A 27,837-nucleotide genomic window follows, 5' to 3' on the forward strand; every position below is an offset into this window, starting at 1 on the left:
TTTGATAAACTTGTGATTTATTTTAAGAAGACCTGCAGATTTCTCAAGTGAAGTGTGCTCTACTGGTCACCCACATGGAGACCTTGAGTGACAGCAGCACGCACGATTACTTGCTGTAAATGTCCAGCCCAACAACTGGGCATCTCTGGTACAAGGTGAAAACACGACCAACCAACCCAAACCCGCAGCACTGGGTGAGGCTGATACAACTGGTCACTGGAAAGTCCCCGGGGAAGCCCGGTAAGTAACGACCACACCTCTGCTGCTCCGCTGCTTATCTAGTATTTACGTTTTATCTAAAAATAACTTTGCTTCAGCCTTCAGGTGCCTCTGGCACGCGTGCTTTTCAGAACAACGATCAATCTTGGGTCTTAAGGCACGCTCTGATTTCCACCAGTTACGATGCCTTCTCGTTCTGAGCGAGTGTGAAACCCACACGGTGGCGTTTGCGCTCCAGTCAGTGATTTGGCCTTTTGCTTTTATGGTGTTCTTAGGGACAGGTGGGACACTTGTGTGTCCTGGTGGGAGCCTCGCAGCCCCGCTGGAGGCGCCGGGACGCCCCGTGCGCGGGAAGGCGGGGAGCCCGGCCGGGCTGAACGGAGCTGGGCTGGAACTCGGGAATACAAGGGGAATTTCTAACCTCTGGAAGACGGGGCAGGTGCTCTACAGGAATACAAGGATGCTGTGAAGTTGTGCAGGAAGAAAATCAGAAGGGCCAAAGCTCCACTAGAGCTGAGCCTGGCTAGGCTGTAAAAGGGAACAAGAAATGTTGCTATAAATACATCAGCAACAAAAGAAGGGCTAAGGAGAATCTCCATTCCCTGATGGGCGCGGGGGAAACGGAGTGACAGAGGACAAGGCAATGGCTGAGTCTTTAAACGTGAGACCAGTGGTGCTGCAGGTACCCAGGGACAGGGAGCAGAATGAAGCCCCCATAATCCAAGGGGAAATGGTTGGTGACCTGCTACAGAATTTAGACACACACGAGTCTAAGGGGCCAGATGGGATCCACGCGAGGGTGCTGAGGGAGCTGGCAGAGGTGCTCACCGAGCCACTTTCAGTTATCTATCGGCAGTCCTGGCTAACTGGGGAGGTCCCAGGAAGCTGGCAAATGTGGCACCTGTCTACAGGAAGGGCTAGAAGGAGAATCTGCAGAATTGCAGGCCTGTCGGTCTGAGCTCGGTGCTGGGGAAGGTCGTGGAACAGATCATCTCAAGTCCCATCCCGAGGCACACACAGCACAACCCAGCGATCAGGCCCAGTCACCATGGGTTTGTGAAAGGCAGGTCCTGCTTGACCAACCTGATCTCCTCCTACAATGTGACCCACGCAGTAGATGAGGGAAAGGCTGTGGGTGTTGTGTACTTAGACTTCAGTAAAACCTTTGACACCACATCCCACAGCATCTCCTGGAGAAGCTGCAGCTCACGGCCTGGATGGTGTATCTGCGATGGATAAAGAACTGGTGGAGGGACAGGCCCAAAGAGTTGTGGTGAACAGAGGCAAATCCAGTTGGCGACTGGTCATGAGTGGTGTCCCCAGGGCTCAGTACTGGGGCCAGTTCTGTTTAATCTCTTTATCAATGATCTGGAGGAGGGGATCGAGTGCACCCTCAGTCAGTTTGCAAATACACCAAACTGGGTGGGAGTGTTGATCTGCTGGAGGGTGGGAAGGCCATACAGAGGGGTCTGGACCAGCTGGATCGCTGGGCTGAGGCCAGTTGTCTGAGGTTCAACAAGGCCAAGTGCCGGGTACTGCACCTGGGTCACAACAACCCCATGAACGCTGCAGGCTGGGGAAGAGCGGCTGGAAAGTGCCCGGTGGAAAAGGACCTGGGGGTGTTGGTGACAGCGGCTGAACATGAGCCAGTGTGTGCCCAGGTGGCCAAGAGGCCACCAGCATCCTGGCTGGTACCAGGAATAGTGCAGCCAGCAGGCCCAGGGCAGCGACCATCCCTGTGCTGGGCACTGGGGAGGCCAAACCTCGAATCCTGGGGTCAGTTTTGGCCCCTCACGCCAAGAAAGGCCTTGAGGTGCTGGAGCAAGTGCAGAGGAGGGAATGGAGCTGGTGAGGGGCTGGAGCACAAGTGTGATGGAGCGGCTGAGGGACCTGGGGGGTTCAGCTGGAGAACAGGAGCTGAGGGGAGACCTTCTGATCTCTGAACTGCCTGAAAGGAGCTTGGAGCCAGGGGGGGTCGGGCTCTGCTCCCCAGGAACAAGCGCCAGGAGCAGAGGAAACGGCCTCAAGTTGCGCCAGGGGAGGTTGAGGTTGGATCTGGGGAACAATTTATTTATGGAAAGGGCTGTGGGGCATTGGAACAGGCTGCCCAGGGCAGTGCTGGAGTCACCAGCCCTGGAGGGTTGGACAGACCTGAGATGAGGTACATGGGACATGGGGTAGTGCCAGAGTAGGTTATGGTTGAACTGGACTGTCTTGAGGGTGTCTTCCAACCAAAGTGATTCTATGTGTTGTATTCACACCCATCCGCCTGCTAAAGCTCCCCAGTGTTTCTCTGATGTTCTTTCCATCCGTGCGGATTTCACCCAGTGATTGATGATACTCGCTTCGAGCTTGCGCACCTCTGTGACGGACGGGGGGTCAGCTGGATTGTGTCCTCTAGAGAGAGCAGAGCAATGTCAGCTGGGAGTGGGCAGTTCTTCATATTCATCCCCTGGAAAACAAGTGACAGCATCGCACCCCCCAGGAGGTTGGAGGCAGCCTTGAGAGTCCTGAGCGCTCCCTTGCATCAGTGCCTGCTGCCCTCTCTGCTCTGGGCCTGAAGGCTGTTGGCTAATGCCAAGAAATGCTGGACTACTTGACATGACCGATCACTACAGGCTGCCACACACTGGTGCCAATCCCTGTGCAAGAACATGTTCTAATCAAAGTGCTCAGTAATGAAAGTTCTCAGCTTAGTGCTGAGCTCTGCAGAGCCCGCTCCCGTGATGGCTTAAGAGCGCTGTACGGGGGAAGATGTGCTGCTCTACGGTTATGCTGCAAGTCTGGTACCCAGCCGGCTCTAGGTATGGTATGTCCTGGTTCTTTGGACTGTGCCCAGCTAAGATCAAACACCAGGGCAGGATGTTTTGTCAGTACTTACCGCAGATCTAGGTGATGAGCGCCTCCTTTAATGGTCAGTGCAATCAGCGAAGAACTGAGGCTGCTGTTTATCTGGAAGGAGAAGGAGTAAAGACAAACTCTCACCACGTGGCTGGGCAGAACTGGGCATCAGTTCTTAAAACTGGAAGATGAGCTGGGCAGGCAAGGGAAAGCTCAGGATCCTTGGTACGGCCGATATTGTGTGTGTGACTTACAGTCCTAACGAGCCAAATGATCCGTCTTCCCCCAAGAGGAAAACTCAGCCTACTCCAGTACAGGCAGTTTGCAGTTAACAGGCTCCTTTGGCTGGTGCACCCTAAGCAGCCCATTCCTCCTGCAGCTGGGGTTGCCAAGCCAGCCTAAAACCAGGTACTTGTGCATTGCAAGCAGGAGCTCAGCTAACTCAAAAATCCGACTCTGGTTCATTTTTGGTTTTAAATTTTAGACTACAGCTCTGCCACCCCTTGTTGAACCTAAACCAAAATCCGCCCTGGTTCGAGGTGCTGCCTGCAGCAGCTGTTTGGTCTCACAGCGTGGAGCATGGAGGCTGCGAGGAGCACGGAGCTGTCGGCACCAAGCCCACGTCTGCACACAAACACGACAGGTTCTGCTTCAGATCCGGGTGCTGGTTCAGGAGGCTCCTGCTGTGTCTGAACTAGCAAAGCCACCTTTGCTGTGTCAGTGTTCCTGGCTCATGGACTCATTCAAATGTGTCCTGAGGCTCCTGAATGGTTCAGCAGAAAACAACCACTTACAGAAACTCAAAATGGTGAAGATGAGTCACCAGTGCTGCTTTGAAAGGGAGAGGGGGGCGGTGTGTCACCTGGAAAAGCTGCTCGGTGTCAGGAGTGCACGTGCTTACCCCACCTCCAGCCCACGGGTCCAAGTCTCCATTTGAAAAAATAATGTTGCTTGCACTTTTCAGGTCTGAAATTCAGAAAGGTGATGTTTGAGAGGTGCCCTTCCTGCCCATTTACCCAAATCTATTTGGCTACTGCAGCAAACATGGCCAAGAACAGAAAACATGGGAGAATGAATCAAAGTGCTGGCAGTTTCTAGGTTTGCCCCTTCTGCTCTAGGAGGCACAGAAGGGTCTGTCTGGCTGCAGCACAAGGCTCCGAGCTGTGCCGGGGCTCGCTGGGCCGTCCTCCTCGAGCTCTGCTGGGCACAGGGGGCATGGCTGGACGGGCACAGGGTGGCCAAGGGATGAGCAGATGGCACAACTCACCTCCGCCCCAAAAGTTTATGTGCAGCCAGCGTGCTCGGGGCCTGACGCGCCACCTGCTCCAGCAGTACTGCTCTCGCATGGCCTCTGTGAACGGCATCTCGGGGAACATGTCGGTCACGTTGTTGCTGTTGAAAGTTAAGTTGATCTCGGTGCAAACCTAAGAGAGGTACAAGAACTGTCATGGGGTGTGGGGATAACCAGGGCAGCAGTGAAAGCTGTTGGTACACATACCTGGTAGTCCCAGGCCTCGGCGTCCGAGCCGATGCCGCAGCCCGTGGGGTCAGCGCAGGACTGGTACAGCTGGTATATGTCGTAACACTGCGCCGAGCTGGAGGAGTTGTACAGCACCCCTGTGAGGGAGAACACAGCACAAAGCCGGTCAGTGCTGCTCACCCACCGATCCCGCACCAGCCTCACAGCCCGGACCGAGCCAAGGAGCAGCTGTCACAGAGTCACAGAATGTCAGGGGTTGAAGGGCCCTGGAAAGCTCATGCAGTGCAATCCCCCCATGGAGCAGGAACACCCAGATGAGGTTACACAGGAAGGTGTCCAGGCGGGTTGGAATGTCTGCAGAGAAGGAGACTCCACAACCCCCTGGGCAGCCTGGGCCAGGCTCTGCCACCCTCACCGGGAACAAGTTTCTTCTCAAATTCAAGCGGAACCTCCTGCGTGCCAGTTTGCACCCATTGCCCCTTGTCCTGTCACTGGTTGTCACCCAGAAGAGCCTGGCTCCATCCTCCTGACACTCCCCTTTCCATATTGATCCCCAGGAATGAGTCCCCCCTCAGTCTCCTCTTCTCCTGGCAGTGCCGGGGCAGAGCTGGCAGGGGCTGCACCAGTGCTGGTTCACCATCCCAACTTTATGCCAAAGCTTTTCAATGGCCTCAAGCCCATTGTGTGATCCCCTTTACTTGTGCTGTGTCCACAGCTCAGGACCCACCCAGTGCTCGCTCGCTGCTCTCTGCCAAGCGCCAATGTCCTTGTGAGAGCCCGAACTTCCAAGCCCAGGTGCACGCAGGAGCCGGCTGTGCACGGCACAGTACATGAACACCCCAAACTGAATGGGCCACGGCTGCTGAGACTTGCCCACCCCCTCCCTGAAAGGAAAGGAGATGTTGTCTGAATCCATCGCATTTACTCAGAGGGCCAAGGGTGTCACGTCACAGACAGGATTTTGTTTGCCTGTTGTTCAGGAAGGGAAAGGCAGCATGTGCGGGCTTGCCCAGATGAAAGAGCTCCTGACCAGTGGGCCCGGCGAAGCATAGCTGGGGAGCTGCTTTTTTGTGCAGATGGGTAGTTACCAGATAGTGAGGAGGAGGAATGTGGCTCTGCGGGGCGTCTGCTGCTGCCAGCGCCACAGCCCACAGGAAAACCCGCAGACACCGGGTTTGTGTGACAACCAGCAGCAAGAGCTCCACTTGCAAACTGCCCCTGTGGCTCTGCCACCGAGACGGGTGGAAGCTGCAGCCGCTGCCTTTTGGAGGCTCCGTGGCGGGGGCAGCGCAGCCCCAGCTCCACAAAGCACGAAGCCACTGGTTTGGCTGCAGGCGACTGGCCAGGAGATGCACTGAGAGTGCACAGCGGGGAGTCCTGGGGCCGCTCCAGCGCTGCGCACCCGCCAGAGCGATGCTGCTCAGCTCGGCCGGCGCGACGGGGCTCGTGTCGGACACCTACCTGGAGAAACTGCTGGAGGGGCTCGGCAGCCTCCGCTCGCAGAACGCGCTGTGCGACGTGACACTGGAGGCTGAGGGGGTTTGCTTTCCAGCCCACAAGGTTGTTTTAGCGTCAGCAAGTAATTACTGCAAGATCCTATTTGTTGGAAACTTGACAAGAGCAGGGAGCCCGGATGGGCACGTCCGGCTGAAAGGCGTCAGTGCTGCTGGGCTGAGGAATGTTCTCAACTTCATTTACTCCAACAAACTAGATCTCTCATTGCAGAACATTGAGGAGACTTTCAAAGCCGCAGAAACCCTCCTGGTTCGGGAGGTGATCAAGCTGTGCTTTCGCTTTCTGGAGGGTTGCTTGAACTGTGAGAACTGCACGGATGTTCTTAACATTGCTAAGAAACTCGGCCCAGCGGAGTTGAGACGGAAAGCAATGTGCTACGTAGGGCAGCATTACAAACAGATCCTGGCTGACCCCCAGTGCTTGAAAGACCTGGACCGAGGAACCCTCTGTGAAATTTTAGACAGGACCGACGTGGCGGGATGCAGCGAGCTGGAGCTGCTCAGAGCCGCCATGGGCTGGCTGCAGCACGACTGCGCGCGGCTGCAACACGCGACAGACGTTTTAAGGCGCATAAGATTCCCTCTCATTCCTTTACAGGATCTGCAGAGCTACGTCCAGGAGGTGCCTCTGATGAGGCTGGGGTCAGGCTGCCACCAGTACCTGCGGGAGGCTCTGAATTACCACTCCCAGCTGTTCGCTCAGCCGGTGCTGCAGACCCCGAGCACGAGCCTCCGCGGCGCTTCCACCGTGCTGCTCGTTGCCGGTGGCAGAACCGCTGACAACGGTGTGTGCAGGGAGATGTGGGCTGCAGACCAGAGCTGCAGCACCTGGCACAAGGTTGGGGAGCTCTGTGTGCCCGTGTACAACCACTGCGTCGCCATCATCAACGACTTTCTCTTCATCATCGGGGGACAGTGTAAATTTGATCCCACTGGAAAGCAGCCGTCAAACGAGGTGAGTCGTGAGAAACCTTCAGCCTTGGAAAAATGGCTGAGTGAGGAAGGGAGGAGGGAGGGAATCGTTCCTCTTGCCCATCACAGATCTCCCACATCTACAGATTTCCCAACGCTCTGTGCATTACAGAGCCCTCAGGAACAGAGCTGCCAAACTCTCTGGGAAGCAATCAGGTTCTGCTCCGGTGTCACCTCGCTCCTGCTGTAGATTGTCACCCTAATCTGTATGCACCTCCACAGTGTCCGTTCAGCCAGGTCCACGTCAGTCCATCAACCAATCCCATGAGTGCCACCCCTGTTCCCGGTACTTGCCCAGGGGGCGCGGGGCATGGTTAAATCCTACCCTTGCCCTTGGGAACTGCTCCTTCCTTCCTTTTGCCCTTGAAAGGCACATCTGCTTTAGCTCTCAGGACCTTCCCTTTATGCCTGGAGACTGAAAAGACTTGTGCAGGATTTTGTGTTTTTCTTTCCCGTGCTCCCAGGGGCTGTTTCAGCATCACCCCCGTGCGGCCACGTCCGCGCACGCAGCAGCTCTGCCCGCGGCTGGGAGGCGCTCAGCGGAGCGGGCGGTGCTGCCGCCGGGCTCAGCACCCACTGCGTGTGGTTCTGCACACGCTGCCCTTGCTCGGGGACCTGGGCTTTCTAACCACAGCTGACAAAGCAAGGCTGGGGAGGTATTTACTGCTGAACAAGACACAATTGGAAGCCCAGCCCGACCAGGGGGGCTGTGCCCCTGCCTTGATGCCACCAGGAACGGGGGGAGGCAACTCCTGCCCTCCCCTGGGCAAGAGCAGCAGGCAAAGCTCAGTTGCTCTCTTTACTACGCATTCAAACAGTAGCAGAGATGCAAAACGTGCTTGTTGAAATCCCACTGGAACAGTTTTCAGCTGACATGTGCTATTATAGCTGGTGTATGAAACAGGTATTTCACTAAGCCAATGTGTTTCGCCTCCTGCTTGCTGCAAACTGAGAGCACCACCTGTTCCCAGACCCTCCAGACCTCCAGAAAGGCTGTAACTGAGCATCCAGCTCCACTGGGAGGTACTGCTGGGTCAGCCTGTCCAGGTCTGAATATAAAACCTTCCTCAGCCTGGGGAAAATGCTTATCAATCAGTTCTTGAAGCCACAGGAGACACAAGCAGGTGCCCTCCTTCTGCTAACTATCACCCGTCTGCCGCCACCCTAGGTCTTCCGATTCGATCCCCGCAACACGTCCTGGCTGCAGGTCGCCAGCATGCTGGAGAGGCGGACACGCTTCCACGCGGGTGTCTTGTCCGATCGCATCTTCGCTGTGGGCGGCGGGACGCTGCTGGGGACCCTCACGCGCACTGTGGAGTGGTACCAGCCCGCGGACAACAAGTGGCAGTTCGCAACTCCTCTCCCCACGCCTGTTGCTGATCACGCAGGCACAACCCACAAGGGAATCCTCTATATTTCAGGTGATAGAGCTTGTAGAAAGCAGCATGTTTTCCTACAGGTCTCTGACATCTCAATGTCACAGTCTAAGCCTGCTCTCAGAGCTCCAGTGTCCCTTTCCTGCTGTGTCAGCACAGCCTCACTGCCCTGAATGTCAGGAATTGTTTTCACAGAATCACAGAATGGGCTGGGTTGGAAAAGCCCTCAGAGATCATCCAGTCCAGCCCTTGGTCCAACTCCAGTCCATTCACTAGATCATGGCACTAAGTGCCATGGCCAAGCTCAGTTTAAAAACCTCCAGGGCCGGTGAGTCCAGCACCTCCCTGGGCAGCCATTCCAATCCTGACCACTCTCTCTGCACAGAATTGCTTTCTGATCTCCAGCCTCAATTTCCCCTGGCAGAGTTGAAGCCCATGGCCCCTTGTCCTATTGCTGATGCCTGGGAGAAGAGACCAATCCCCACCTGGCTAGAACTGCCCTTCAGGTAGTTCTAGAGAGTGCTGAGCTCAGCTCTAAGCCTCCTCTTCTCCAGACTAAACAAGCCCAGCTCCCTCAGCCTCTCCCCATAGGGCTTGTGTTCAAGTCCCTTCCCCAGTCTTCACCAGTTCTTTCCAAGACGCTACAGGTGGCATCACCTGTTTGCCGTCCACATGCCCCTGCTCGCCTTGACCCTGCAATCCTGGCCAAATCCCAAAGCTTGGCGGTCTGAAAAGGTACAGTGCAAGCAGGCTGCCACAGTGCTGGGGATGGGATTGAACCCTGGTATTAATCTGAATGTGAGATGTGGGACTAGCCCTACTGTGCTGTACAAAAGGAAGTGCAATGCAGGCTCTTACCCACTGAGCCAGCACAGCTCCTGCTGCACGAGGGATCCTCAGTCTTTACAGTGACCGTTGGTAGATGGTGCAGGATGTTGAACAATCAAGCTGCATGGGTTTGAACACTTCAGGAAATTGCTGTGGGATGTTTAGCTTTTGTAGCTACTAATTTGGACTTGAGAGATAATGTTTGGTTTCTCCTAGGAACAGCACCGTGCTGTTTGTGTTGTTGCCTCTGCACTTCCTGGGCCAGGCTGCCATTGCCGTGGGCTCCCCGATCATAAACCAGTCATGACCAGCTGGGATCACTGGACTGGTCTAGTGCAGGTCAACATCAGTTGCGCAGTTGCAATGAAGTTCTGCACTGTCCTCCTGAGGCCCCTCGCTAATGTTTATAAATATATAAAGGGGGAGTGTCAGGAGGATGGAGCCAGGCTCTTCTGGGTGACAACCAGTGACAGGACAAGGGGCAATGGGTTCAAACTGGAACACAGGAGGTTCCACTTAAATATGAGAAGAAACTTGTTCCTGGTGAGGGTGTCAGAGCCTGGCCCAGGCTGCCCAGGGGGTTGTGGAGTCTCCTTCTGTGCAGACATTCCAACCCGCCTGGACACCTTCCTGTGTAACCTCATCTGGGTGTTCCTGCTCCATGGGGGGATTGCACTGCATGAGCTTTCCAGGGCCCTTCCACCCCTGACATTCTGGGATTCGGTGACAGCAGCACAGGGTGACACTGCCCAGGGTGAGCCCCATGGGTCCCACAGGGGCAGCGCCCACAGGTAACGGTCCAGATGGGGAATGGCTGAGGCTCAGGGTCAAGTCTCTGCTTGGACCCAGCTGGCCCACAGTGCCAGCCCTCGTTGGTCTCAATTCCTACCAGAGAGCAAGGACAAAATTGCCTCACAGAGCTTCAAACATACCATAGTGATCTAGGCTGGATAACACTAAACCCCTCAGGTATAATATCTGACATACCTATAGTGCGCGTTTCCTTCTCCACTAGTGGGGTGACTGCAGATGTGACCTGGCCCGCCTACAGCCCTGCCCAAGCAAACCCAACAGTTCAGAGCATTCCTTTGGTACAAGATCTAAACACGAGCTCCACGCAGACAGTGTTCACACACAGGAAGGGGCAGCTGGAGACGCTTCCCACAGCAGCACCTTCCTTCTGCACGGAGCTTTTCACATTGCACCCCTGAAATACAGGGGTGAGTGCACAGTAGATAACAACAGCACTCACAGGTTGGCTCTGAAAAAAGCTCTGAACACTTTTCTTTCAAAGCACCATTTTGTGACTGCGGGTGCTGGAAGCAGATTCCCTGAGTAAAGCTGTTCCGGTTACACCCGAAATACCCCAAGAACTTTACTGAAAAATCTGTTGTGGAAGACTATTCACACAAAGAGCTGGACTGTGTGGGTTTGGGTTTTTTTCCCCTCTTTAAAATACCTATGCAGCTCAGGTTTTAAATTTCACACTGTGTCAGCTCTGCATAATGTGTGAAATTTTAAACCTGAGCTGCTTAGCTGTTTTAAAGAAAAAAATCCAATCAGCTCTGCTGGTGCTTGCAGAACGTTTGCTGGATGTCAGAGAGGATGATGGACACATTGTCAAGACTCCTCCTTTCCTTCCAGGGGGCTTCTCTGGGGGCAAAACCTTACGAGACACTCACAGCTACCTCCCTCGGCTCCGACGCTGGGTTGGCAGCAGCCCCATGGCGTTTGCCCGCTGTGACCACGGGATGGCCGCGGTCAGGGACGGGATCTTCTGCATTGGAGGAAGGACACTGAAAGGAGTAAGTTTGTTTGCTCTTGTGATCCCCAATCTGATCTAAAATGGGGTCTCTGTATCGCTAGGCTATGACTGGTTTATTCCAACAGGTTGACCGGTAACTCGATTGTTTTTGGGCTCTCAGGGGACTGGCACAGTCACAAGTCAGGACAGTTTGCTTATAAGCATTTCTGTCATTACAGTCACGCACATTAGCAGCTGCCTTGTTGTCACACTCTATCTTCTAGAGCACAAAGGCTATTCAAAGTGCTTTTTTAAGCAGAGAAAACATATGGTGGAGGCCCAGCCTGCTAACACAGGCAAACCCAAGTGTAAAACTGGTCACGTACCTGCCCCAAACACAGTGAGCACCTGATTTCCTTTGTTTGAGCTGAGCGGGCGCAAAACACCAGCAGACGGGAAGAGGAATGAATTGCACTGACCACAGGAGCTTAGACTAAAACTCTTTCCTAAAGGAAAGATGGGCTTAAGTCCTGGAATGCAAATGCAGTCTCTTCAAAGCTGTATTTCCCGTCTCTGAAGAGGAACGCAGTGCCCAGCCTGCTGGGAGGGGGCCTGACAGCCACTAAAAGACTCACTCGAGAATCCCATTCCCTGAAGCCAAGAGAACCGAGTTTTCAAAGATCATTCAGTAATTCCCATTTGAAAGCATAAAGACTCCAGGCCTGGCCTGATTTTACAACGACAGGTAGGGTTTCTTTTGATGGAGGGCGGGCACATTACAGCACTTAACTGCTTGCTGAGGAAGGGATATAAATCTATAAGGAAAAACTGCACATCAAGGCTGACATCAACTTCCTCCAGGTGACACAAACTCAGTTACTGTCCACAACTCAATGCAATGCGATTGTTTCCTTCATCATGTGTTAAAAGTCTGGACAGCAGGCGGGACTTGGGCTATTCCAGTTCCCACAGGTTGCTGTGGCTCCTTGCTCAGCTCACTGCTCTGATTTACCAAGAATGCTTCTTTAAGGCCATTCTGGTACTTTGTTCAGTTTCTTTTGAGGCTCTGAGTGCTGGGTGTGGATCAAAAATCAGGCACCTTGAGCCCCACGGTATTCAAATCGCTGTTGAGACACTGGCTTCCTTTCTCATGAACCAAGTGAGCCTGATGTGCCAGTGATGCCCACTGAGGGCGCGGTACAGTGGATGAGCACTGCTCTGGTTCTTTGCAGGTGGAGGAATGGATCCAAGTCAACGAGACCGAGTATTATTGCCCTGGAAGCAACCAGTGGACAACGCTCACGCTGTCCCCGTTCAGCTGCTGCCAGTTCAGCGTCGCGGCCTTGGGGCCCGTGCTCTACCTCACGGGGGGCGCGTCGCTGCAGCACATGCAGAAAGCAGACAGCGTGTTCCTGTACGACACGGAGCGGCGGGTTTGGCAGAAAGCCAGTCCCCTGCCCAAGGCTCTGGTGGATCACGCCTCTTGCGTGATTAAACTGTCCCACGGGAATGTGGCTGCGGAGACGGGCAGAGGCACCAAGTGCTCCCCTGAAGGCAGGACAAAGGAATCTGCCCTCAGCTTGTTCAGCACAAAGGAACAAGAATCCCACTCTGCCTCAGAAAAGCAGTAGGATGTGAATATGTCAAGCAGATCTTACAGCGTTTACCAAGGTATTAGTATTTTAACAACTCTCGGAGCTGCCGGCCAAACACCCTTAGCAGTGACTTGAGCTGGAATGTTGCACTGGGTGCTGTCATGGTGACATGTATAATTTGCAAAAAAAAAGCATTAGTTCCCCATCCTACTAAGCTGCATTAAACCCTTAAGAATTCCTTAAATCAATTTTTTGTCATTCAGAACCTGTTTTTCTGAATAATGATCAATATAGAACTTACTTTTAATGAGCGACTTGAGAGATTTTATGAGGAAGTCCTCAAAAGAGCTTTGGATTCTGTCTCTAATAATTTCCGTACAAACACTGCTGGCTGGCAAATTAAGGACTCACAGAAATAAACATACACAATGTATTTAAGTCTGTCTTGCCACTGGTTTAAGACTGTAGGGCACTGTGGTGCCAACCTTGTCCTCAACAAGCAGAGCAGATCTCCTGCAGTGGGTGTGCACTGAACCTGCACTGCTCGAACCGGAGTACGGACGAACTTCTAGAGAAGCAGGTACCTTAGAAGCCCACATCTCACAGACAATAAACGGGCTAAGGGGCTGCAACGGCTGAAAAACCTGATGAGGGTAAGTCTGGAAAGGTGAAAATGAACCCACGGGCCACCTCAGGACATCCCAGCAGACAAAGCCAATACAGAGCAAAACGTCCCCGTGGGAGATGGAGTCACAGCAGCTCCCAGGACAGCCAAGGCACCACAGGGCAATGGCTCTGCTTACGGGTGCTTCTGGGATAGAGCGCGTGAGATAAAAGACAAAACTGATACTACTGACTCACCAACAAGAGCAGCCAGGCCTCGGATTGGGTCTGCGTGGGTAAGGATTTGATCACAGCCGACCTGGATGGGACACATAACAAGTAAATTGCAGACAGTTAACAGTCTCGACGCCACAGAAGGGCTAAGCTGGAAGATTCATTCAAATTATCACACATTTTGTGGTTCGGCAGCTTTCCAAGGGCCTAATGCAAGAGGTTTTTTTGATTGTCTGTTTGTTTTCCTCCCTTTTAGCAACAAAATACATAGAGACAAGGAGACAGGGCCAGGACAAACAGTTCCCTTACCAAGTTAAGCAGCTGTGGAGAGGCCACAGTGATACACAACAGTTCCTACTTTGTACAGTCAGAACATTTCAATGCCCTCCTCAAGGGAGGGTAGAATAATGATTTCCATCTTACAGGTTGTTAAGCTGCATGCCCAGTGGAGCCAGGGACAGCAGCTCCTGGCTCCCAGCGCAGCCCGTACGAACTCCTGCACAGGATGCATTTTGCTCCGGGTAGGACTCAAACCATAAATGCCACAAGGCCAGAGGCAGGTCGCGTCCCATCGGTGTGGTGAGCGGCAGCACCAGCCTGACCGCGCTCCAGGGTAGAGAATTGCAACAGCAGCTGCTGATCTGGGTTCAGAGCTGGGACCTCCAAAAGCAGCTGCTGTCTGAGAAATCTTTGTCACCATGAAGAACCAGGTCCCTTCCCACAATTTGCCATCTCCGTCTTTCTTGAAAGTTTACAGGTTTTCCAGTCCCACAGCAGCAGACATTTCTCTGCATTACATTCTTCCTAGGCAATACTTAGAAAGCATCCTAATTTTTAGATCTCTATCCCTACCAACTAAGAAAAAGACATTTATGAAATAGTGTTGAGGTGGGCTACAACAAAACTACATTTTTTTAAAAGCTATAGGTTTTTAGTGTTTCAAAGCTGAAGTCAACAAGTTTGCACAGGCGTTTGTGTCTAAAGTAAAGGCAGAGCAGGGCAGGAGCGGCTCCAGCAAACCCTCCTGACGAGCCCCACAGGAACGCACTGCAAACACAGCAGTCACCGTCACAGAGGAGTTTAAAAGGTGTAGATTCACTGTTAGAGTGGAAGTGCTGAACATCCACCACTAACCCCGTGTCGCCATCACCATGTGTGTCTGGCTGTACCCGGCCTGCGCAGCCCCCACCGAGGTGCACATCTGAAACGGAGACTCGCTCGTGTCCTGGTACTCACCTTCACTGGGTTGGCAGGGAGGTGGCCCATGAAATCGGTTTTGTACGGGTAGTCCATCATGGCCATCATGGTGAAGGCGTTTCTAGCAAACCCAAAAAGCTGGTAAACATCCTCCTTGGTAGAGATCTTATTGCACGTGGCCATTTTGCTGCTGATTTCATCATAGGCTGCAGAAGGAAGGAAAACAAAAAGGCACAAACTTCAACAGAGGAAAGTAAAACCAGGCTTCAGCACCTTGTTTCACTCAGGCATAAGGAGATGCTGTAACACACAGATAAGGTTTCTAGTGGGAAGGACACGTTACATCTGAATTTGCACACACGTGGTTATTCAGGCACAGCTCCCGGTGCAGCCTCAGGGCCTGACGTGGCCGGTGGCCCAGGGGCTGCCCCTCCCAGAGCCACCGACACCCCCAGGCGTGCCCGGAGGAGTCAGCACCCCAGAGAGCAGCAGTCCTGCTGGCACAGCAACAAGAGCAGCTCGGTGTCCCGCGGCTGCCTCCCTGCTCCGCTGCGCCCTGCAGGGCCGCGTCCCCAGCCGAGCTCCTACACTGGAGAGCAGGGTACAGCACACAGGTCCCAGTGCGATTCAACAGCTGGAAGAACTGCCAGGAAAACAAAACGAGCTCCCTGGGAGATGGGTGCATTTGCAGTAAGAATTGCCAAGTAAGAACAGTCCTCACAAAGTCACAAAAAACTCCTGAAACTTCAGGTCAGCTCGAGTCAGGAAATTTATCTTACAAGAGATTCCTTCAAGCTGCACTCATATACCTTTGAATTTCTGCTGGGGAAACACACTCCATCTCCATACCCCACGTTTTGGAGTTGCAGTTCAGGTCTGTCCCGGTGCGACCCTACAAGCTCCCATCACAGCCCGGCTGTCTGTACTTGGAAACGCAAGGTCTGGGACCTGCGCTCACTCGAGGGCCTAAGCTTTAAATAATCCCACCTTATCCATCCCCTTGCAGACAGTGTGGCCCCAGACAGACCTTGAAGATGCTGGCTATTTAACGGTAACGTATTTCTTGCTTTGACCCAAAGCTAAATGAGGTTTTGGACCCCTGGCTTCTCTGGGCAATGGCAGGAGCAGCCCCTGCAGCAAGGCAGCCACAGCGGCTGTCGCAAGCACACAGACCCTGCCCCGCAGCACCACAGCACAAACCAGGCCTGGAGACGGACCACGAACCCACCGCGACGGTCCCAACACCACGCAGGGCTCCCAGGAGATGCTGCAATATCTAGTCTGGCCTACCTGGGAGACATCACAGAGGTTTTCATCGGTCCCTGTCCTTGACATCACCTCACTGTCCACAGGTGGGGACGAAGGAGACCGTGATGGCTGCTTTGAGACCTACACTGCTTTCCAAATATTTCTCAGATATGTCCAGTGAGCTGAGCCATGCAGCTGTCACACCCACCTGAAGAGTTGTCAATGGTGTGGGTGTTGAGGACAAATATCTGGTGAAACACGAGGCTTTGCCAGCATAAAATGGCAGCAGTTTGCACCTGCAGGTGTTTTTGCACTTGTGCAGAAAACGTGGTTTCATTAACACTGTACAAGCTTCCACAGAGATGCATTCATTTTGGTGTCAGTTACTGATTTTAATGCTAACTGAAACTGCTCACTAAATGAAAAATCAATCATGCAAGCAGAAAAAGGCAGCCAGGTGGGCATTTGCATTGATTTAGCTGAACCAACTGAAAACCCAGCTGAAGTAAAACCAAACCAGTGTTTCTCCAGACGGCCGGGCCTGCCCGCTGGCTGCCCTTGGGAAGCCGTCTCAGGGCTGGTTCTCCTCACCTCCACGCAGGAACAGATCCTTGATCTGCTGGAAGGCTTTGCGGACAGCTGGGACGCAGCCTGGGCTGGACTTGTCGAAATCCTAAAGGGACAGAAAAGACACAGGATCAGGGTTGCACAGAGATCCGCGTGCAACGGATCTGCCTGAAGTGCCAGGAGGTGACACAGGTTACTGCCCATGGTCAGAACCTCATCTGCATCTCCAGGAGCAGTGACACCAGCGCTTCTGCCTTGTCCTCCAGGCAACCAGCACGTCCCAGCAGTGACACCAGCGCTGACAACCCGCATGTCCCAGCAGACGCCAGCAGTCTGCACTGCTCACACCGGCAGCAGCTGTGTCACCAGGCCATGGGATGAGCTGGTGGGCACAACACTGTGCATTTGGTGCAGCCATTAGACTGAACATGAAGCAGCAAGCAGACACATCAGCCGGGACGTGGGAAGAGCACACCAGGCTGCTACGCCCAAAAGATTGGTTTTTTATTTTTATAATTATTATTTTTTATTTTTCAACACACAACAGCGTCCTTCCATCTGCACTCTGCCTGTGGGAAGGAGCTGTGGAGAGGTCACTTATACACGGAGGGTAGAGAGCCGGCTTGGGAACCCAGACCTGCTTTCCCTAGGCTTGCCGGTGACCTGCCAGCTGGCCAAGAAGGCCACGTCCTTTTTCTTGGGAAAAACATCACTGATCCTGAAAAAGCAGTTACGGTGTGTTTGAAGAGCTACGGCTGGTTATGCTGGAGAACAAGTTGCTCCTGTCACTAAGGGGTCTAGCAACCCAAACTGTTTCTTTTCTGTCAGATCACAAGTCAGCTTCAGATCTGCTGGCAACCCATGCTTTGTTATTGCTAGAGCAATGGTTAAGTAATGACAAATCACTAGTTAAGCCTTTTTCTTACAAAGACCCAGCCTCTTTACCTGGCCATCCATTTAGGGAGTTCCATATCTCCTTCTGGATGCACTTACTGATCTTCATCTACTAATGGCTCTAATTGGAGTGTGGAGATGGATCAGCCTGGGGCAGAGGAGCAGGTCTGCCCTGGCTACTGCAACAGCTGAGCTCCCCACGAGGCAGCGCTGGGCTGCTGCCCTGCCTGCCCCCCCAGGAACCACCACCCGTTCCGTTCTCACCTGCTGCGGAACCACCACCCACCCCAGTCTCCCCTGCAGAACCAGGACCAGTTCAGTGGAGCTATTGCAGAAGCAGAGGCAGGAGGCATTACAGCCGTTCCAAGGAAAACTGTTCTCCCTCCAGACTGCCAGCTTTACTCTTTTGAATCCCACCTCATCCAGATGTCTGAACTGATCTGAAGGTAATGGCCTGAGCAGCTCCTGCCTTATGGGAAGCACCAGCTGGATCGCTGGGCTGAGGCCAATCTTCTGAGGTTCAACAAGGCCAAGTGCTGGGTCCTGCACCTGGGTCACAACAACCCCATGAACGCTGCAGGCTGGGGAAGAGCGGCTGGAAAGTGCCCGGTGGAAAAGGACCTGGGGGTGTTGGTGACAGTGGCTGAACATGAGCCAGTGTGTGCCCAGGTGGCCAAGAGGCCACCAGCATCCTGGCTGGTACCAGGAACAGTACAGCCAGCAGGACTAGGGAAGTGATTGTGTCACTGTACTCGGTGCTGGTGAGGCCAAACCTTGAATCCTGGGGTCAGTTTGGGCCCCAAATCATAAGAAAGACATTGAAATACTGGAGAGAGTGCAGAGGAGGGAACGGAGCTGGTGAGGGGCTGGAGCACAAGTGTGATGGAGCGGCTGAGGGACCTGGGGGGTTCAGCTGGAGAACAGGAGCTGAGGGGAGACCTTCTGATCTCTGAACTGCCTGAAAGGAGCTTGGAGCCAGGGGGGTCGGGCTCTGCTCCCCAGGAACAAGCGCCAGGAGCAGAGGAAACGGCCTCAAGTTGCGCCAGGGGAGGTTGAGGTTGGATATTAGGAAAAAATTCTTCCCCAAAGGGCTGTGGGGCATTGGAACAGGCTGCCCAGGGCAGTGCTGGAGTCACCATCCCTGGAGGGGTTTAAAAGGCATTTAGACGAGGTTATTAGGGACAGGGGTTAGTGCCAGAGTCAGGTTAGGTTATGGTTGGACTCGATGATCCCGAGGGTCTCTTCCAGCTGAAATGATTCTATGATTCTATGTGTTGTATTCACACAGGGGCTTTCTGCCTGCAGCAGGTAGGGCTGTGGGCATATATAACCTGGTCTTACACAAATGCCTTATGCAATATTGGGTTTCTGCCCTTTGCTCACTTGCCCTGTGACCTGGAGGCTTATGAAGTGAGCTGGAAAAGGTCAGCAGAAGTCACAGAGAAAGCTGCTTTGAGACAACGCACTGTGACTCAGAGAAGAGAGAGCTCCTGCAATGACTCATGAAGGGTTTGTGTCTTCATTAGTTTTAACAGCTCCCAGGGGTTGTCTCACCAAGAGGAACAACTGAATTCAGATTTATGTGAACACACTGAATGTGGAAGGAACTACTTTGACAACAACACAAAGTGCTCGCTTTCCCAGCACAGAGGTCGGCTTAGCACTGCAGCCAGAGCATATTTTAAAATCAACTGCAAAGTATTTTTCACGTGTAAAGGTCAAAGCCCTAATTTCAGGGGTGTGTTAATGACTCACAGTATATTCACATCTGAAGCAAGACAGAGCTCTCAGCTGGAAAGGGCTTCTGAGAAGGAATCTGCTTCAACCAGGGAAGCATTCCCACTGCAGGACCAGTTAGACGATTAAGTATTATCACATTTTTTGTTTTAAAACATGTAATTTTAAGATTAGATGTCTTTTATTCTCTTATACAGTTAGAGTTTCTAATGCTATTGTGTTTGTTTTCATACGACAGTATCTTCTTTACACTTACTGGTAATGCTATCTGTCTTGTAAGTCTCTGCATTGAAATAAGGTTTTAATATATGTAAATAAGAGCTAAAAGACCACAAGTTTCATACACAGGTAGTTCATGCAAAGCCACCCATGTCAGCCCAATCTAGAAACTCGTGTTGAAAAGAAGCAAAACAGATACTATCACAAGATTTCAGTACTACCAGGTAGTACATTTCCTTATAAACCAAGTCAGTTCTAAGCAATATCACCTTCCTCTGGTATTGACATCAGTGCAAAATACAGCATCTGGGGAGAGAATCTGAAGAATAAGTTACCCAAAGGGGGTTCAGCCAGGCACAAAGGAAAACTTGCAGGCTGTAATACGATCAAGTCACTAGAAATGGGGAAGTGAATCCTTAGTGGTACTGAAATGCTGGAACCAAGTTGTGCTGCTCAACAGACCAGCACCTTTGGGCCCGGTGCCACAGCTACGGCAGAGCTCAGCATCACTGCTGCAGCTGCTGCTGCTCCTTCCAGCTTCCCATTCAGCTGCATTCTCTGCCCAGCACTGACGCTGTGAAGAAATATGTTTAAACACATGGAAAAGGAACAACACCCAGCCTCCTTAAAGGAAAAAAACAATGCTCCTCAAAAGAGATACTACTTACTGCTGTTACATCTCTGAAGAACTGCGTGGGGTCTCCAAGCCCAGCCACAGACAGCAGCGGGGCACTGGCAGCTAATGCTCCCGACACGATGTTTGGGTACTTCATCCTCATGTAAGCACTCAGCATTCCTCCGTAGCTGCCACAGGAGAGACAAGAGACTTATTAATATTTCCTCTAACAGCCACCTTATAACATGGTAACTCGAAAGTTCAGGCCAGCATTCACAGGCTCACCTAACCCAAGGCAACAACAAGTTTATGCATAGCTAGCCGATGCCATCCTCACGTGAAAAGATCCAGTTCTGGGCAGCGGGCAGCACACAATGTGTTCTTACTGGCCTTTGCTCAACCCAGCGCCGGTGGGAACGCAGCAGCTCCGTTTTCTTCTGCAGCCAAACACAAATCCTGCCTGAGGATCTAACTCTGCCCCATCGGAGTGTGCCCTGAGAGCTCCAGCGCAGAACCCAGTGCGGCTCAAGTGAAGCTCTTCAATGCGGGAACGAGACGCGTTTTGCAGACAGGATTATAAAGAGTAGCCAGGCTCTTAGCATAGAGTGCCCAAACACTACAGAACATGCAGCCCTCCCTAGTGCTGCGAAGGGGAGAGTATCCCCCAAATAACAGCTGCATAGATGATCAGCACTAGTGAAGGGAAGGGAAGACATTAAGATATACCACAAAAAAACCTCAAAGACACCTTGGTGTCACAATGTGCAGGTATATTAAGGGTTGCTAGAAAAAGGCAAAGGGACAAAATTCATTCATATGAACACCTCATTAATATTTATAAATATATAAATGGTGAGTGTCAGGAGGATGGAGCCAGGCTCTTCTCGGTGACAACCGATAGGACAAGGGGCAATGGGTGCAAACTGGAACACAGGAGGTTCCATTTAAATATGAGAAGAAACTTGTTCCTGGTGAGGGTGGCAGAGCCTGGCCCAGGCTGCCCAGGGGGGTTGTGGAGTCTCCTTCTGTGCAGACATCCCAACCCGCCTGGACACCTTCCTGTGTAACCTCATCTGGGTGTTCCTGCTCCATGGGGGGATTGCACTGCATGAGCTTTCCAGGGCCCTTCCAACCCCTGACATTCTGTGACTCTGTGATATGCTCATGTTTGTGGAGTTACTCTATGGTCACTCCTGGGGGTGGCAAATGACATCCCCAAAACACAGGTAACACCCAGTCTGACTTCAAGCTTCCAGGTATTCAAGTCTCCCTCCCCCCCACCTCCAGTGGTTGCAGTAAATATCATTTCCATATCACCCACATGTAAAGAAATATGCATTTCTCTAACCCTGGTCTTGGAAACAGGCATTAGTTGAAGCCTATTACAAGTAATTTCAGGTTAAAGTTTGGCCAAGTTATAAGCAACAGAAGAGTGCTCTTATTCCTGCCATGGGGAATGCTGTGCTGCTCCGGCACGGCTGTATGGCCGTGTTCTTCACGTGGGTTTAGTGCTGTTTGGGGCTGCTGTGGACTGTATGCTGATTTACACGACGCAGGCTGTCTGAGCCCCTGCCCAGGACAGCTCCGGCCCTGCTGACACCGCTGCTGGCCCAGCAGCCACAGCACAGACACCCCCGAGATCAACAGGCCCAGCACCAGCACCGTGAGCTGGAAGCTTAACGACAAGTGTCAGCTCCAGCGCTTTGTTCGCTCACTGCAGCCCAGGTAGAAGCCCTGCACTCAGTGGAAGCCTTTTAAAGGGAAGTGCTGCTCTCTGCTCTGCTCTAAGTGTGGGGAGCCACTCAAGGGACAAGGACATGGCATCAGCGCAGCTCGGAGCTGCAGCACAGCAAGCACTTTAGGGAAGGATTTCTGCTGGGAAGCCAGGAGCAACCAAGCAGCAGGTTAGAGAGCAGAATTATAAAGAAGCCTGCGAGGAAAATGGGTGGATGTTGCTAAAGAAGCTGTGTTTAGTAAAAAGCTGGGTAGCCCCTGGAAAGAATATTCCACCAATTTTTAGTTTTCTCTATTTCCATTGTAAAATGTTCTTATTGTGCAGGAGAAATTTCTCGTTTTCTGAAGATCTGGCTGACACACACTGAAGATGCCCAGAAACATCCAGTCAGCGGTGCTTCCCCAAAGCAATCACAACCAACACTAATTCTTCACAGGAGAGCTGACTGGGACCTGGTGATGAGCTCTGGGGAGCTCACGCACAGGTGGATCTGCTCTCTATCCCAGAGTGTAAAGCTCAGCCTTTACAACTTGCTTGAGAGCCAAACAGATCTATGAGAACAGAGATGGGAAGGAGCGCACAACCCTTACCTGCCTCCAAAAGCAATGACAGGACAGTCTGCAGCACCGTACTGCTGCTTAAGCTCAGTAATTAGCACTGCATAGTCAGCGAGGGCTTGTTCCACGGTGAGCAGACCAGTGTTCTTCGGCTGCATTGACTCAAGTCCAAATGGAAGAGACTTCCCATAGTACCTCTGAAAGGAAAGAGAGATGCTGCGGAAACGCTGCTGTCCAGGTCTGGGTCTTCTCTGTTCTCACTACAGAACTGGGATAAGTGTGCACAGACCGGAACGATAACAGAACACACGGTGTCCTCCAGTTTGCAACTGAGGAAGTGCCTTGTCTCCTGTGTCTGATAAACAGAGACTTTCAAGTCATACCCTGGAGAGGACGGACACTCCATGACAAGTTCAGTGGGTGCCAAGTGGGCCCTTGGCGTATGTCTCCCTCATGTGTCTCTCTCCTGAAACCCCCAGCTAGAAAAGGGAGCAGGGTAATCTCTTCATGCATAAGTTATGGAATAGCAGATTTAATAGAGTGGTGTGGGAAAGTTGCCTTGGGACTTTGCAGGCTAGAGAGACTAAATATTATCCAAACAAAATAGCTTTCTAGCCCAGTGTGGAGTTCAAGGCCTATGGAAACTCCCAACAAAAGCGCTGTTCTAAAGGAAATACACGGTGGTGTAGGTTGTACTGGAACAGCAGTCTGTGTCCTGCACTGCTGGCAGGCACAGGAAAAAACTTCAGAAGCCACGGTTACGTACAAAGCTGCTACCGTGACAGCAGCTGTACTTCGGCTTCTCAGCAAGAGGTGTTAGTATTTTTCCAGACCTACAGAAAGCTGAATTTGGTAATACTGAACATGACAAGACTCTATAGTATGCATGACTAAAATACTCACATGCTCAGCAAAAATCACAAGCGCTTGCTGTTCCTCTGCTAATTCAAATATGAAGTCGGAGTTCTGAGCAAAATTCCAGATGTCACCTTCATTGCCAGTATAGAAAAAGATGGGTCCAAATCCTTTCTTCCAAAACTTTGCTGAGATAACAGACAGAAGAAAGTTAAACCCAAACCCAATCAAGCAAAAAACCCACCACCAAAACAAAACCACACGTGATCATGGAATGAGGCTACTTTTGGTGAGGTTGGGCAGGAGCTTAACAAGAGCTTAATTGTGAACAGGCTCATCCCTAAGACCCGAGCCAGGGCACGAAGGTGTCAGAAAGGCCAGGCAAGAGAAATCTCTCATTTGAGTGGGGTAAATAAGAGCTTCCATGAGATCAGCACATGGCCAGGAACTTCCACTTCTGCCTTAAAATTGCCTCAGGTTCTGCAAGGCATTTGGAAACAGTTGCCCCCCAAAAGAACAATTTCCTACTTATATACGCTTTTCAGCCCAACTCATCCCAAACCACTTTTCCCACAGAACGGATGTCAGGGAATCGCCTGCATCTCCCCGCTGCCCCTGCTCTGATGTGTAACGCAGAGCCGAGCTGCAGACCACAGATGGCAGAATGGTTTGGGTTGGAAAGGGCCTTCAAAGATCATCCAGCTCAAGCCCCTTCCCACGGGGACACCTTCCCCATCCAGCCTGACTTCAAACGCTTCCACAAGGAGGCATCCACAGCTTCTCTGGGCAGTGTCTCATCATCCTCATCATAAAAAATGTCTTCTTTACATCCAATCCAAATCCACCCTCAGTTTAAAACCATCACCCCTTGTCCTGTGACCACTGGCCTTGGTAAAACATACCTCTCCATCTTTCTCCTTTAAGTCCGGAAAGGCCAGACTGAACCCCCCAGCTCTCTCACCTGTCCCCAGCAGAGCTGTTCCAGCCCCTGTTCATTCCTGGGGCTCCTCTGGCCCCTCTGCAGCAGCTCCATGTGTGTCCTGTGCTGAGCACCCAGAGCTGGACCAGCACTGCAGGGGGTCTCACAGAGCGGGGCAGAGGGGCAGAATCCCCCAAACCTGCTGCTCACAGGGCTGGGGTTGCAGCCCAGGATATGCTGCTGCTGATATATGTTATATATGTAACACACACATATATATTTATCATATGACATAACACATATATACATGATGACATATGATGTGCTTCACCCTCTGATTTGTTTATAACTGAAGGGAAATTGTGCCTGGCAGGACAAGCTGCCCGATGATACGAGCACTTGCTTATCTAACAAATAGTTGCTTTAATGCTTGCTGACTTTAACAAACATTTGATTTTAGCTTATCTTAAACTGCATAGGAATTAAGGGGGATAATAAATAGCTTTGTTCACCAACAGACCCCAGACCATCAGTTAAATGCTGATTTCAACGCATTGCCACATCATCCGCAGGGACCCTCCAACAGTGGTTGCCCTATGGACATGTCACACAAGGCTATTGCTATTAACAGAGATATGTGAATTTACTTCTTGGTACTCCCAACACTGACTTGCCAAAGCAGAATCTGGCTTGGAAATGGGTTTGAAACCTTTAGTGAGCAAAACTGCTGCTCTTTGTTAACAAAGATCCTGCCTGTGTTGCATTTGCTCCGGGTACCAGGGAGGAAACTCAAGTGCTGTCTTTACTCTGGCTTTTTGTCTGAAATGCTTCGTGGCTCCTGCAGTAAACAACCATTTGTAGGAGCCAAAACCAAACTATATGGGTTGCTTAAAAAGGTGTCTATTTTTATACTGAAATCCTGGGGAACTGCCAGCTAACCTCCAGACAGTCAGATGCCTGGTTGTGCAATAACAGTCTCCTTCAAGTTCCCACTGATAACGTGAAAAGTCTCATATTGCACAAGAAGCAGTAGAGGTGAATGGAACTTCTCACAGGATTTTTGAGCAAGAAATTATTTGCAAACCAGCAGAAATGCGATCTTAATGTTTTGTTTCTCAGAAATATCACTGGGCTCTGCCCAGGACACACAGACAAAACACTTTAAAAAGAAAACAAAAGTCGTGAAATGCGGCACAACTAGGTGATCCTGAAGTTCTGTTCAAAAACGGCCACTTAATAAGTGACATTTCAGCACTATTTGTTTTTCCTGCAGCATTAAGAGCACTGAGCTGCACTTAGATGCTGAATTGAAGCTGCTAAATTAATGTACGCTGTGATTAAGTTACAAAAGACGTACCCATCATGAACCAATTGATATGAGATCAGTGCTTTCTGACCACCTGCAAAACGAGGGGATATTTTTCAAGTTTTAGATCCTTCTGCATGACAAGAGGGAGACAGAAGATTAAGTGATACATTGTTTGGAAGCAGAGTGCTTAGTTTGTATTTAACTAATAATTAATAGACGTATTGTAAGTAAGAAACGAAACAATTACAACTAACATCATTAATTGTTTCTTGGTATAGATGTACTGTATGTCAAAATTTTCAAAAATTGTAATGCATATGTAATAATTATGTGAATATAAGCAATGCAAGAACGTTCAGTCTTGGGGGCACTGATGGAGGATGATCCCCAGCGCTCCCCAGCGCTGATAAAGTAAAGAATGCCGCCTAACAGTAGAACTGACTCTGCTGCTCAGTCTGTTTCTCCGTGTCAGTGCCATGGCCACCTGAAGACACACTCGCTCAGAGCCGGCCCTGGCGGGGGCCTCACACAGCTGCTGCTTTTGGCGTGTTCTTGCTGCAGAGAGGTCAGCCCCGCACCCAGCGACAGACTGGCGGGAGGGCGCGGGTGACACCGAGTGACAGGCGCTCGGCTCACAGCGACTCCTGGCAGCTCTGAGCACACAGCCGAGGGGTTCTCTGCCCGGTGCAGGAGCGGCTGACACACAAACTCAACCCGGGCCGCCACAAGGCCCCGGCACACCGTGCGGGGCTGGGGCGGCTCGGGCAGCACGAGCCCAGGACCCACCTGAGAGCAGGAACCGCTGCGGGAAGGTCTCGCTGCCGTCGGGCTCGAAGCTGAAGTGGTCCCGCACCTGCGGGAAGAACTGCTCCTGCAGGCCGGGCCCCGCCGGCCCGGCAGCTGGAGCGGAACAGTCACCACACGGAAACCGGCAACCGGCCCGGCCCAGCCCCGGTAACCGGGCCCGGGGGAGCCCGGGGCACCCGCCCAGCGCTCCCCGGCTGGCTGGGGGTTCCCGCCCAGGGAGGCCGGTTCGAGGCCCCGTCGGGGGCCCAGGGAGGCCGGTTGGAGGGTCCCCATCCGGGCTCGGCCCCGGGCGGCCCGTGAGTCCCGTGGCAGGGCCGGGGCGGTTCGGGGCACCCACCGGCAGCGGCCGCCGGCAGCAGCAGCGGCGGGAGGAGCAGCAGCAGCGGCCACCGCGTTCCCATGGCAACTGCCAGCGCGCGGACCGTGCTCCCGCGTGGGAACTCCGGGCAGCTGGTCACATGATCTCCGGAGCGGCGGCATCACGTGGCGACCTGCCTCCCCGTCACGTGACTACGTGAGCGCCATGTCCACCGAGGCACCGCTATGTCGTCTAATGCGGCAGCGGACGGGCGGCTCCTCCGCACCGGCCGGCCCGGACGTCGCCTCCTGGGCCCCTGGCGGTGCAGGGGATCGGGGCTGCGGCAGAGCTGGGGCCGTGTGTCCGCGGGTCCGTGTGTCCGCGGGTCCGTGTGTCCGCGGCAGAGCCGGGCGGTGCCCGCGGCTCCTCCCGCTGCCCGGCCCGGCGCGGCGCGGTGCGGGACCGGCCGGCAGCGGGGCTGCGGGGGCAGCCGCGGGCTCAGTGCTGGCCCTGGGTACCGCGCTGTCCCGCGGAGCTGCCGGGTGTTCCCGGTTCTCGCTGCGGTTCTGCTCCGCAAACCTCTGCAGCGCCGGCCGCCCGGGGCTCAACGGGCGCAGCCCCCTGGGGAGAAGGCGCGGGGTTCGTGTGCTCCGTGATCGGGTTACAAAAGACGTGCCCGTCGTGAACCAGGCGATACGAGATCAGTGCTTTCTGACCACCTGCAAAACGAGGGGCTGTTTTTCAAGTTCTAGATCCTTCTGCATGACAAGAGGGAGACAAGGTGAACACATGGTCTAGAAGTGGAGTGCGTAGTTTATATTTAACTAATAATTAGTAGGTGTATTGTGAGTAAGAAACTAAACAATTATAATAAATTATTTTTAGTATAGATGTTCGTCAACATTTTCAAAATTTGTGATGCATATGTAATAATTATGTGAATATAAGCAATGCAAGAGCGTTCAGTCTTGGGGGCGCTGATGGAGGATGATCCCCAGAGTTCCCCAGGCTGATAAAGTAAAGAATGCCGCCTAACAGTAGAACTGACTCTGCTGCTCAGTCTGTTTATTTCACCTTTGCAAGGACAGGTGGTGGCACCTCAGGTGTGCTCCGTGATGTTCTTGAGTGAGAAGGAAGAGCTGTGGAGGTGTGAGAGCCCAGACAGCGCGGGGCCACGGCTGCTGGGCTCAGCACCCGGCGGAGCGCAGGAGGAAACGGGGGGATCCACCGGGGGCTTGTCGGCTCGTGTGTCCACCCCTCTGGTGAGGAGCGGTGGGTGGGGGAGCAGCTGAGGGCTGGGGGATGCTCCTCACTCTGGGCAGAAAGTGTGTGGTGAGAGCAGATCCCACCCCCATGGCGGTGAAGCACGGGTGGTGACACGCTGGCGGTGACGCACTGGCGGTGACGCACTGGTGGTGACACACTGGCGGTGACGCACTGGTGGTGACACACTGGTGGTGACACACTGGCGGT

General features: G+C 52.7%; 2 protein-coding genes across 3 annotated transcripts; one reads left to right on the top strand and one right to left on the bottom strand.

Annotated features, from left to right (window-relative positions):
• On the bottom strand, positions 1-26,569 carry DPP7 (dipeptidyl peptidase 7). Of its 2 annotated transcripts, none has more exons than XM_065036239.1 (13): positions 26,404-26,569; positions 26,046-26,159; positions 23,080-23,219; positions 22,210-22,373; positions 19,937-20,072; positions 16,443-16,524; positions 14,643-14,809; positions 13,431-13,491; positions 4,559-4,677; positions 4,328-4,484; positions 3,962-4,026; positions 3,101-3,171; positions 1-2,616 (listed from the first exon to the last, which is right to left on the bottom strand). In XM_065036239.1, the coding sequence occupies exons 1-13, from the start codon at positions 26,465-26,467 to the stop codon at positions 2,475-2,477; spliced, it is 1,482 nt and encodes a 493-aa protein (XP_064892311.1). In that variant the 5' UTR covers positions 26,468-26,569; the 3' UTR covers positions 1-2,474. The 2 variants fall into 2 exon arrangements, with proteins under 2 accessions (XP_064892311.1, XP_064892312.1); XM_065036240.1 differs by having other exon boundaries at positions 2,263-2,671.
• Positions 5,490-13,007, top strand: LOC110359843 (kelch-like protein 9). Its single transcript, XM_021289695.2, has 4 exons — positions 5,490-7,009; positions 8,195-8,447; positions 10,875-11,035; positions 12,207-13,007. The coding sequence occupies exons 1-4, from the start codon at positions 5,648-5,650 to the stop codon at positions 12,603-12,605; spliced, it is 2,175 nt and encodes a 724-aa protein (XP_021145370.2). The 5' UTR covers positions 5,490-5,647; the 3' UTR covers positions 12,606-13,007.
• Positions 26,570-27,837: the final 1,268 nt, after the last annotated feature.

Source organism: Columba livia, chromosome 19 (assembly GCF_036013475.1).
Source record: "Columba livia isolate bColLiv1 breed racing homer chromosome 19, bColLiv1.pat.W.v2, whole genome shotgun sequence".
NCBI classification, from domain to species: Eukaryota; Metazoa; Chordata; class Aves; order Columbiformes; family Columbidae; genus Columba; species Columba livia.

What these genes read in the sequence shown, in the direction of transcription:
- LOC110359843 (XM_021289695.2), top strand. Translation starts at nt 5,648, where the DNA reads ATGTGGCTCTGCGGGGCGTCTGCTGCTGCCAGCGCCACAGCCCACAGG. An exon ending in GAAAGCAGCCGTCAAACGAG is followed by an intron (nt 7,010 to 8,194) that starts GTGAGTCGTGAG and finishes CCGCCACCCTAG; the next exon opens with GTCTTCCGATTCGATCCCCG. An exon ending in GAGGAAGGACACTGAAAGGA is followed by an intron (nt 11,036 to 12,206) that starts GTAAGTTTGTTT and finishes GGTTCTTTGCAG; the next exon opens with GTGGAGGAATGGATCCAAGT.
- DPP7 (XM_065036239.1), bottom strand. Translation starts at nt 26,467, where the DNA reads ATGGGAACGCGGTGGCCGCTGCTGCTGCTCCTCCCGCCGCTGCTGCTG. An exon ending in GCAGCGGTTCCTGCTCTCAG is followed by an intron (nt 23,220 to 26,045) that starts GTGGGTCCTGGG and finishes CTGTTATCTCAG; the next exon opens with CAAAGTTTTGGAAGAAAGGA. An exon ending in GCTCATCACCTAGATCTGCG is followed by an intron (nt 2,617 to 3,100) that starts GTAAGTACTGAC and finishes TGCTCTCTCTAG; the next exon opens with AGGACACAATCCAGCTGACC.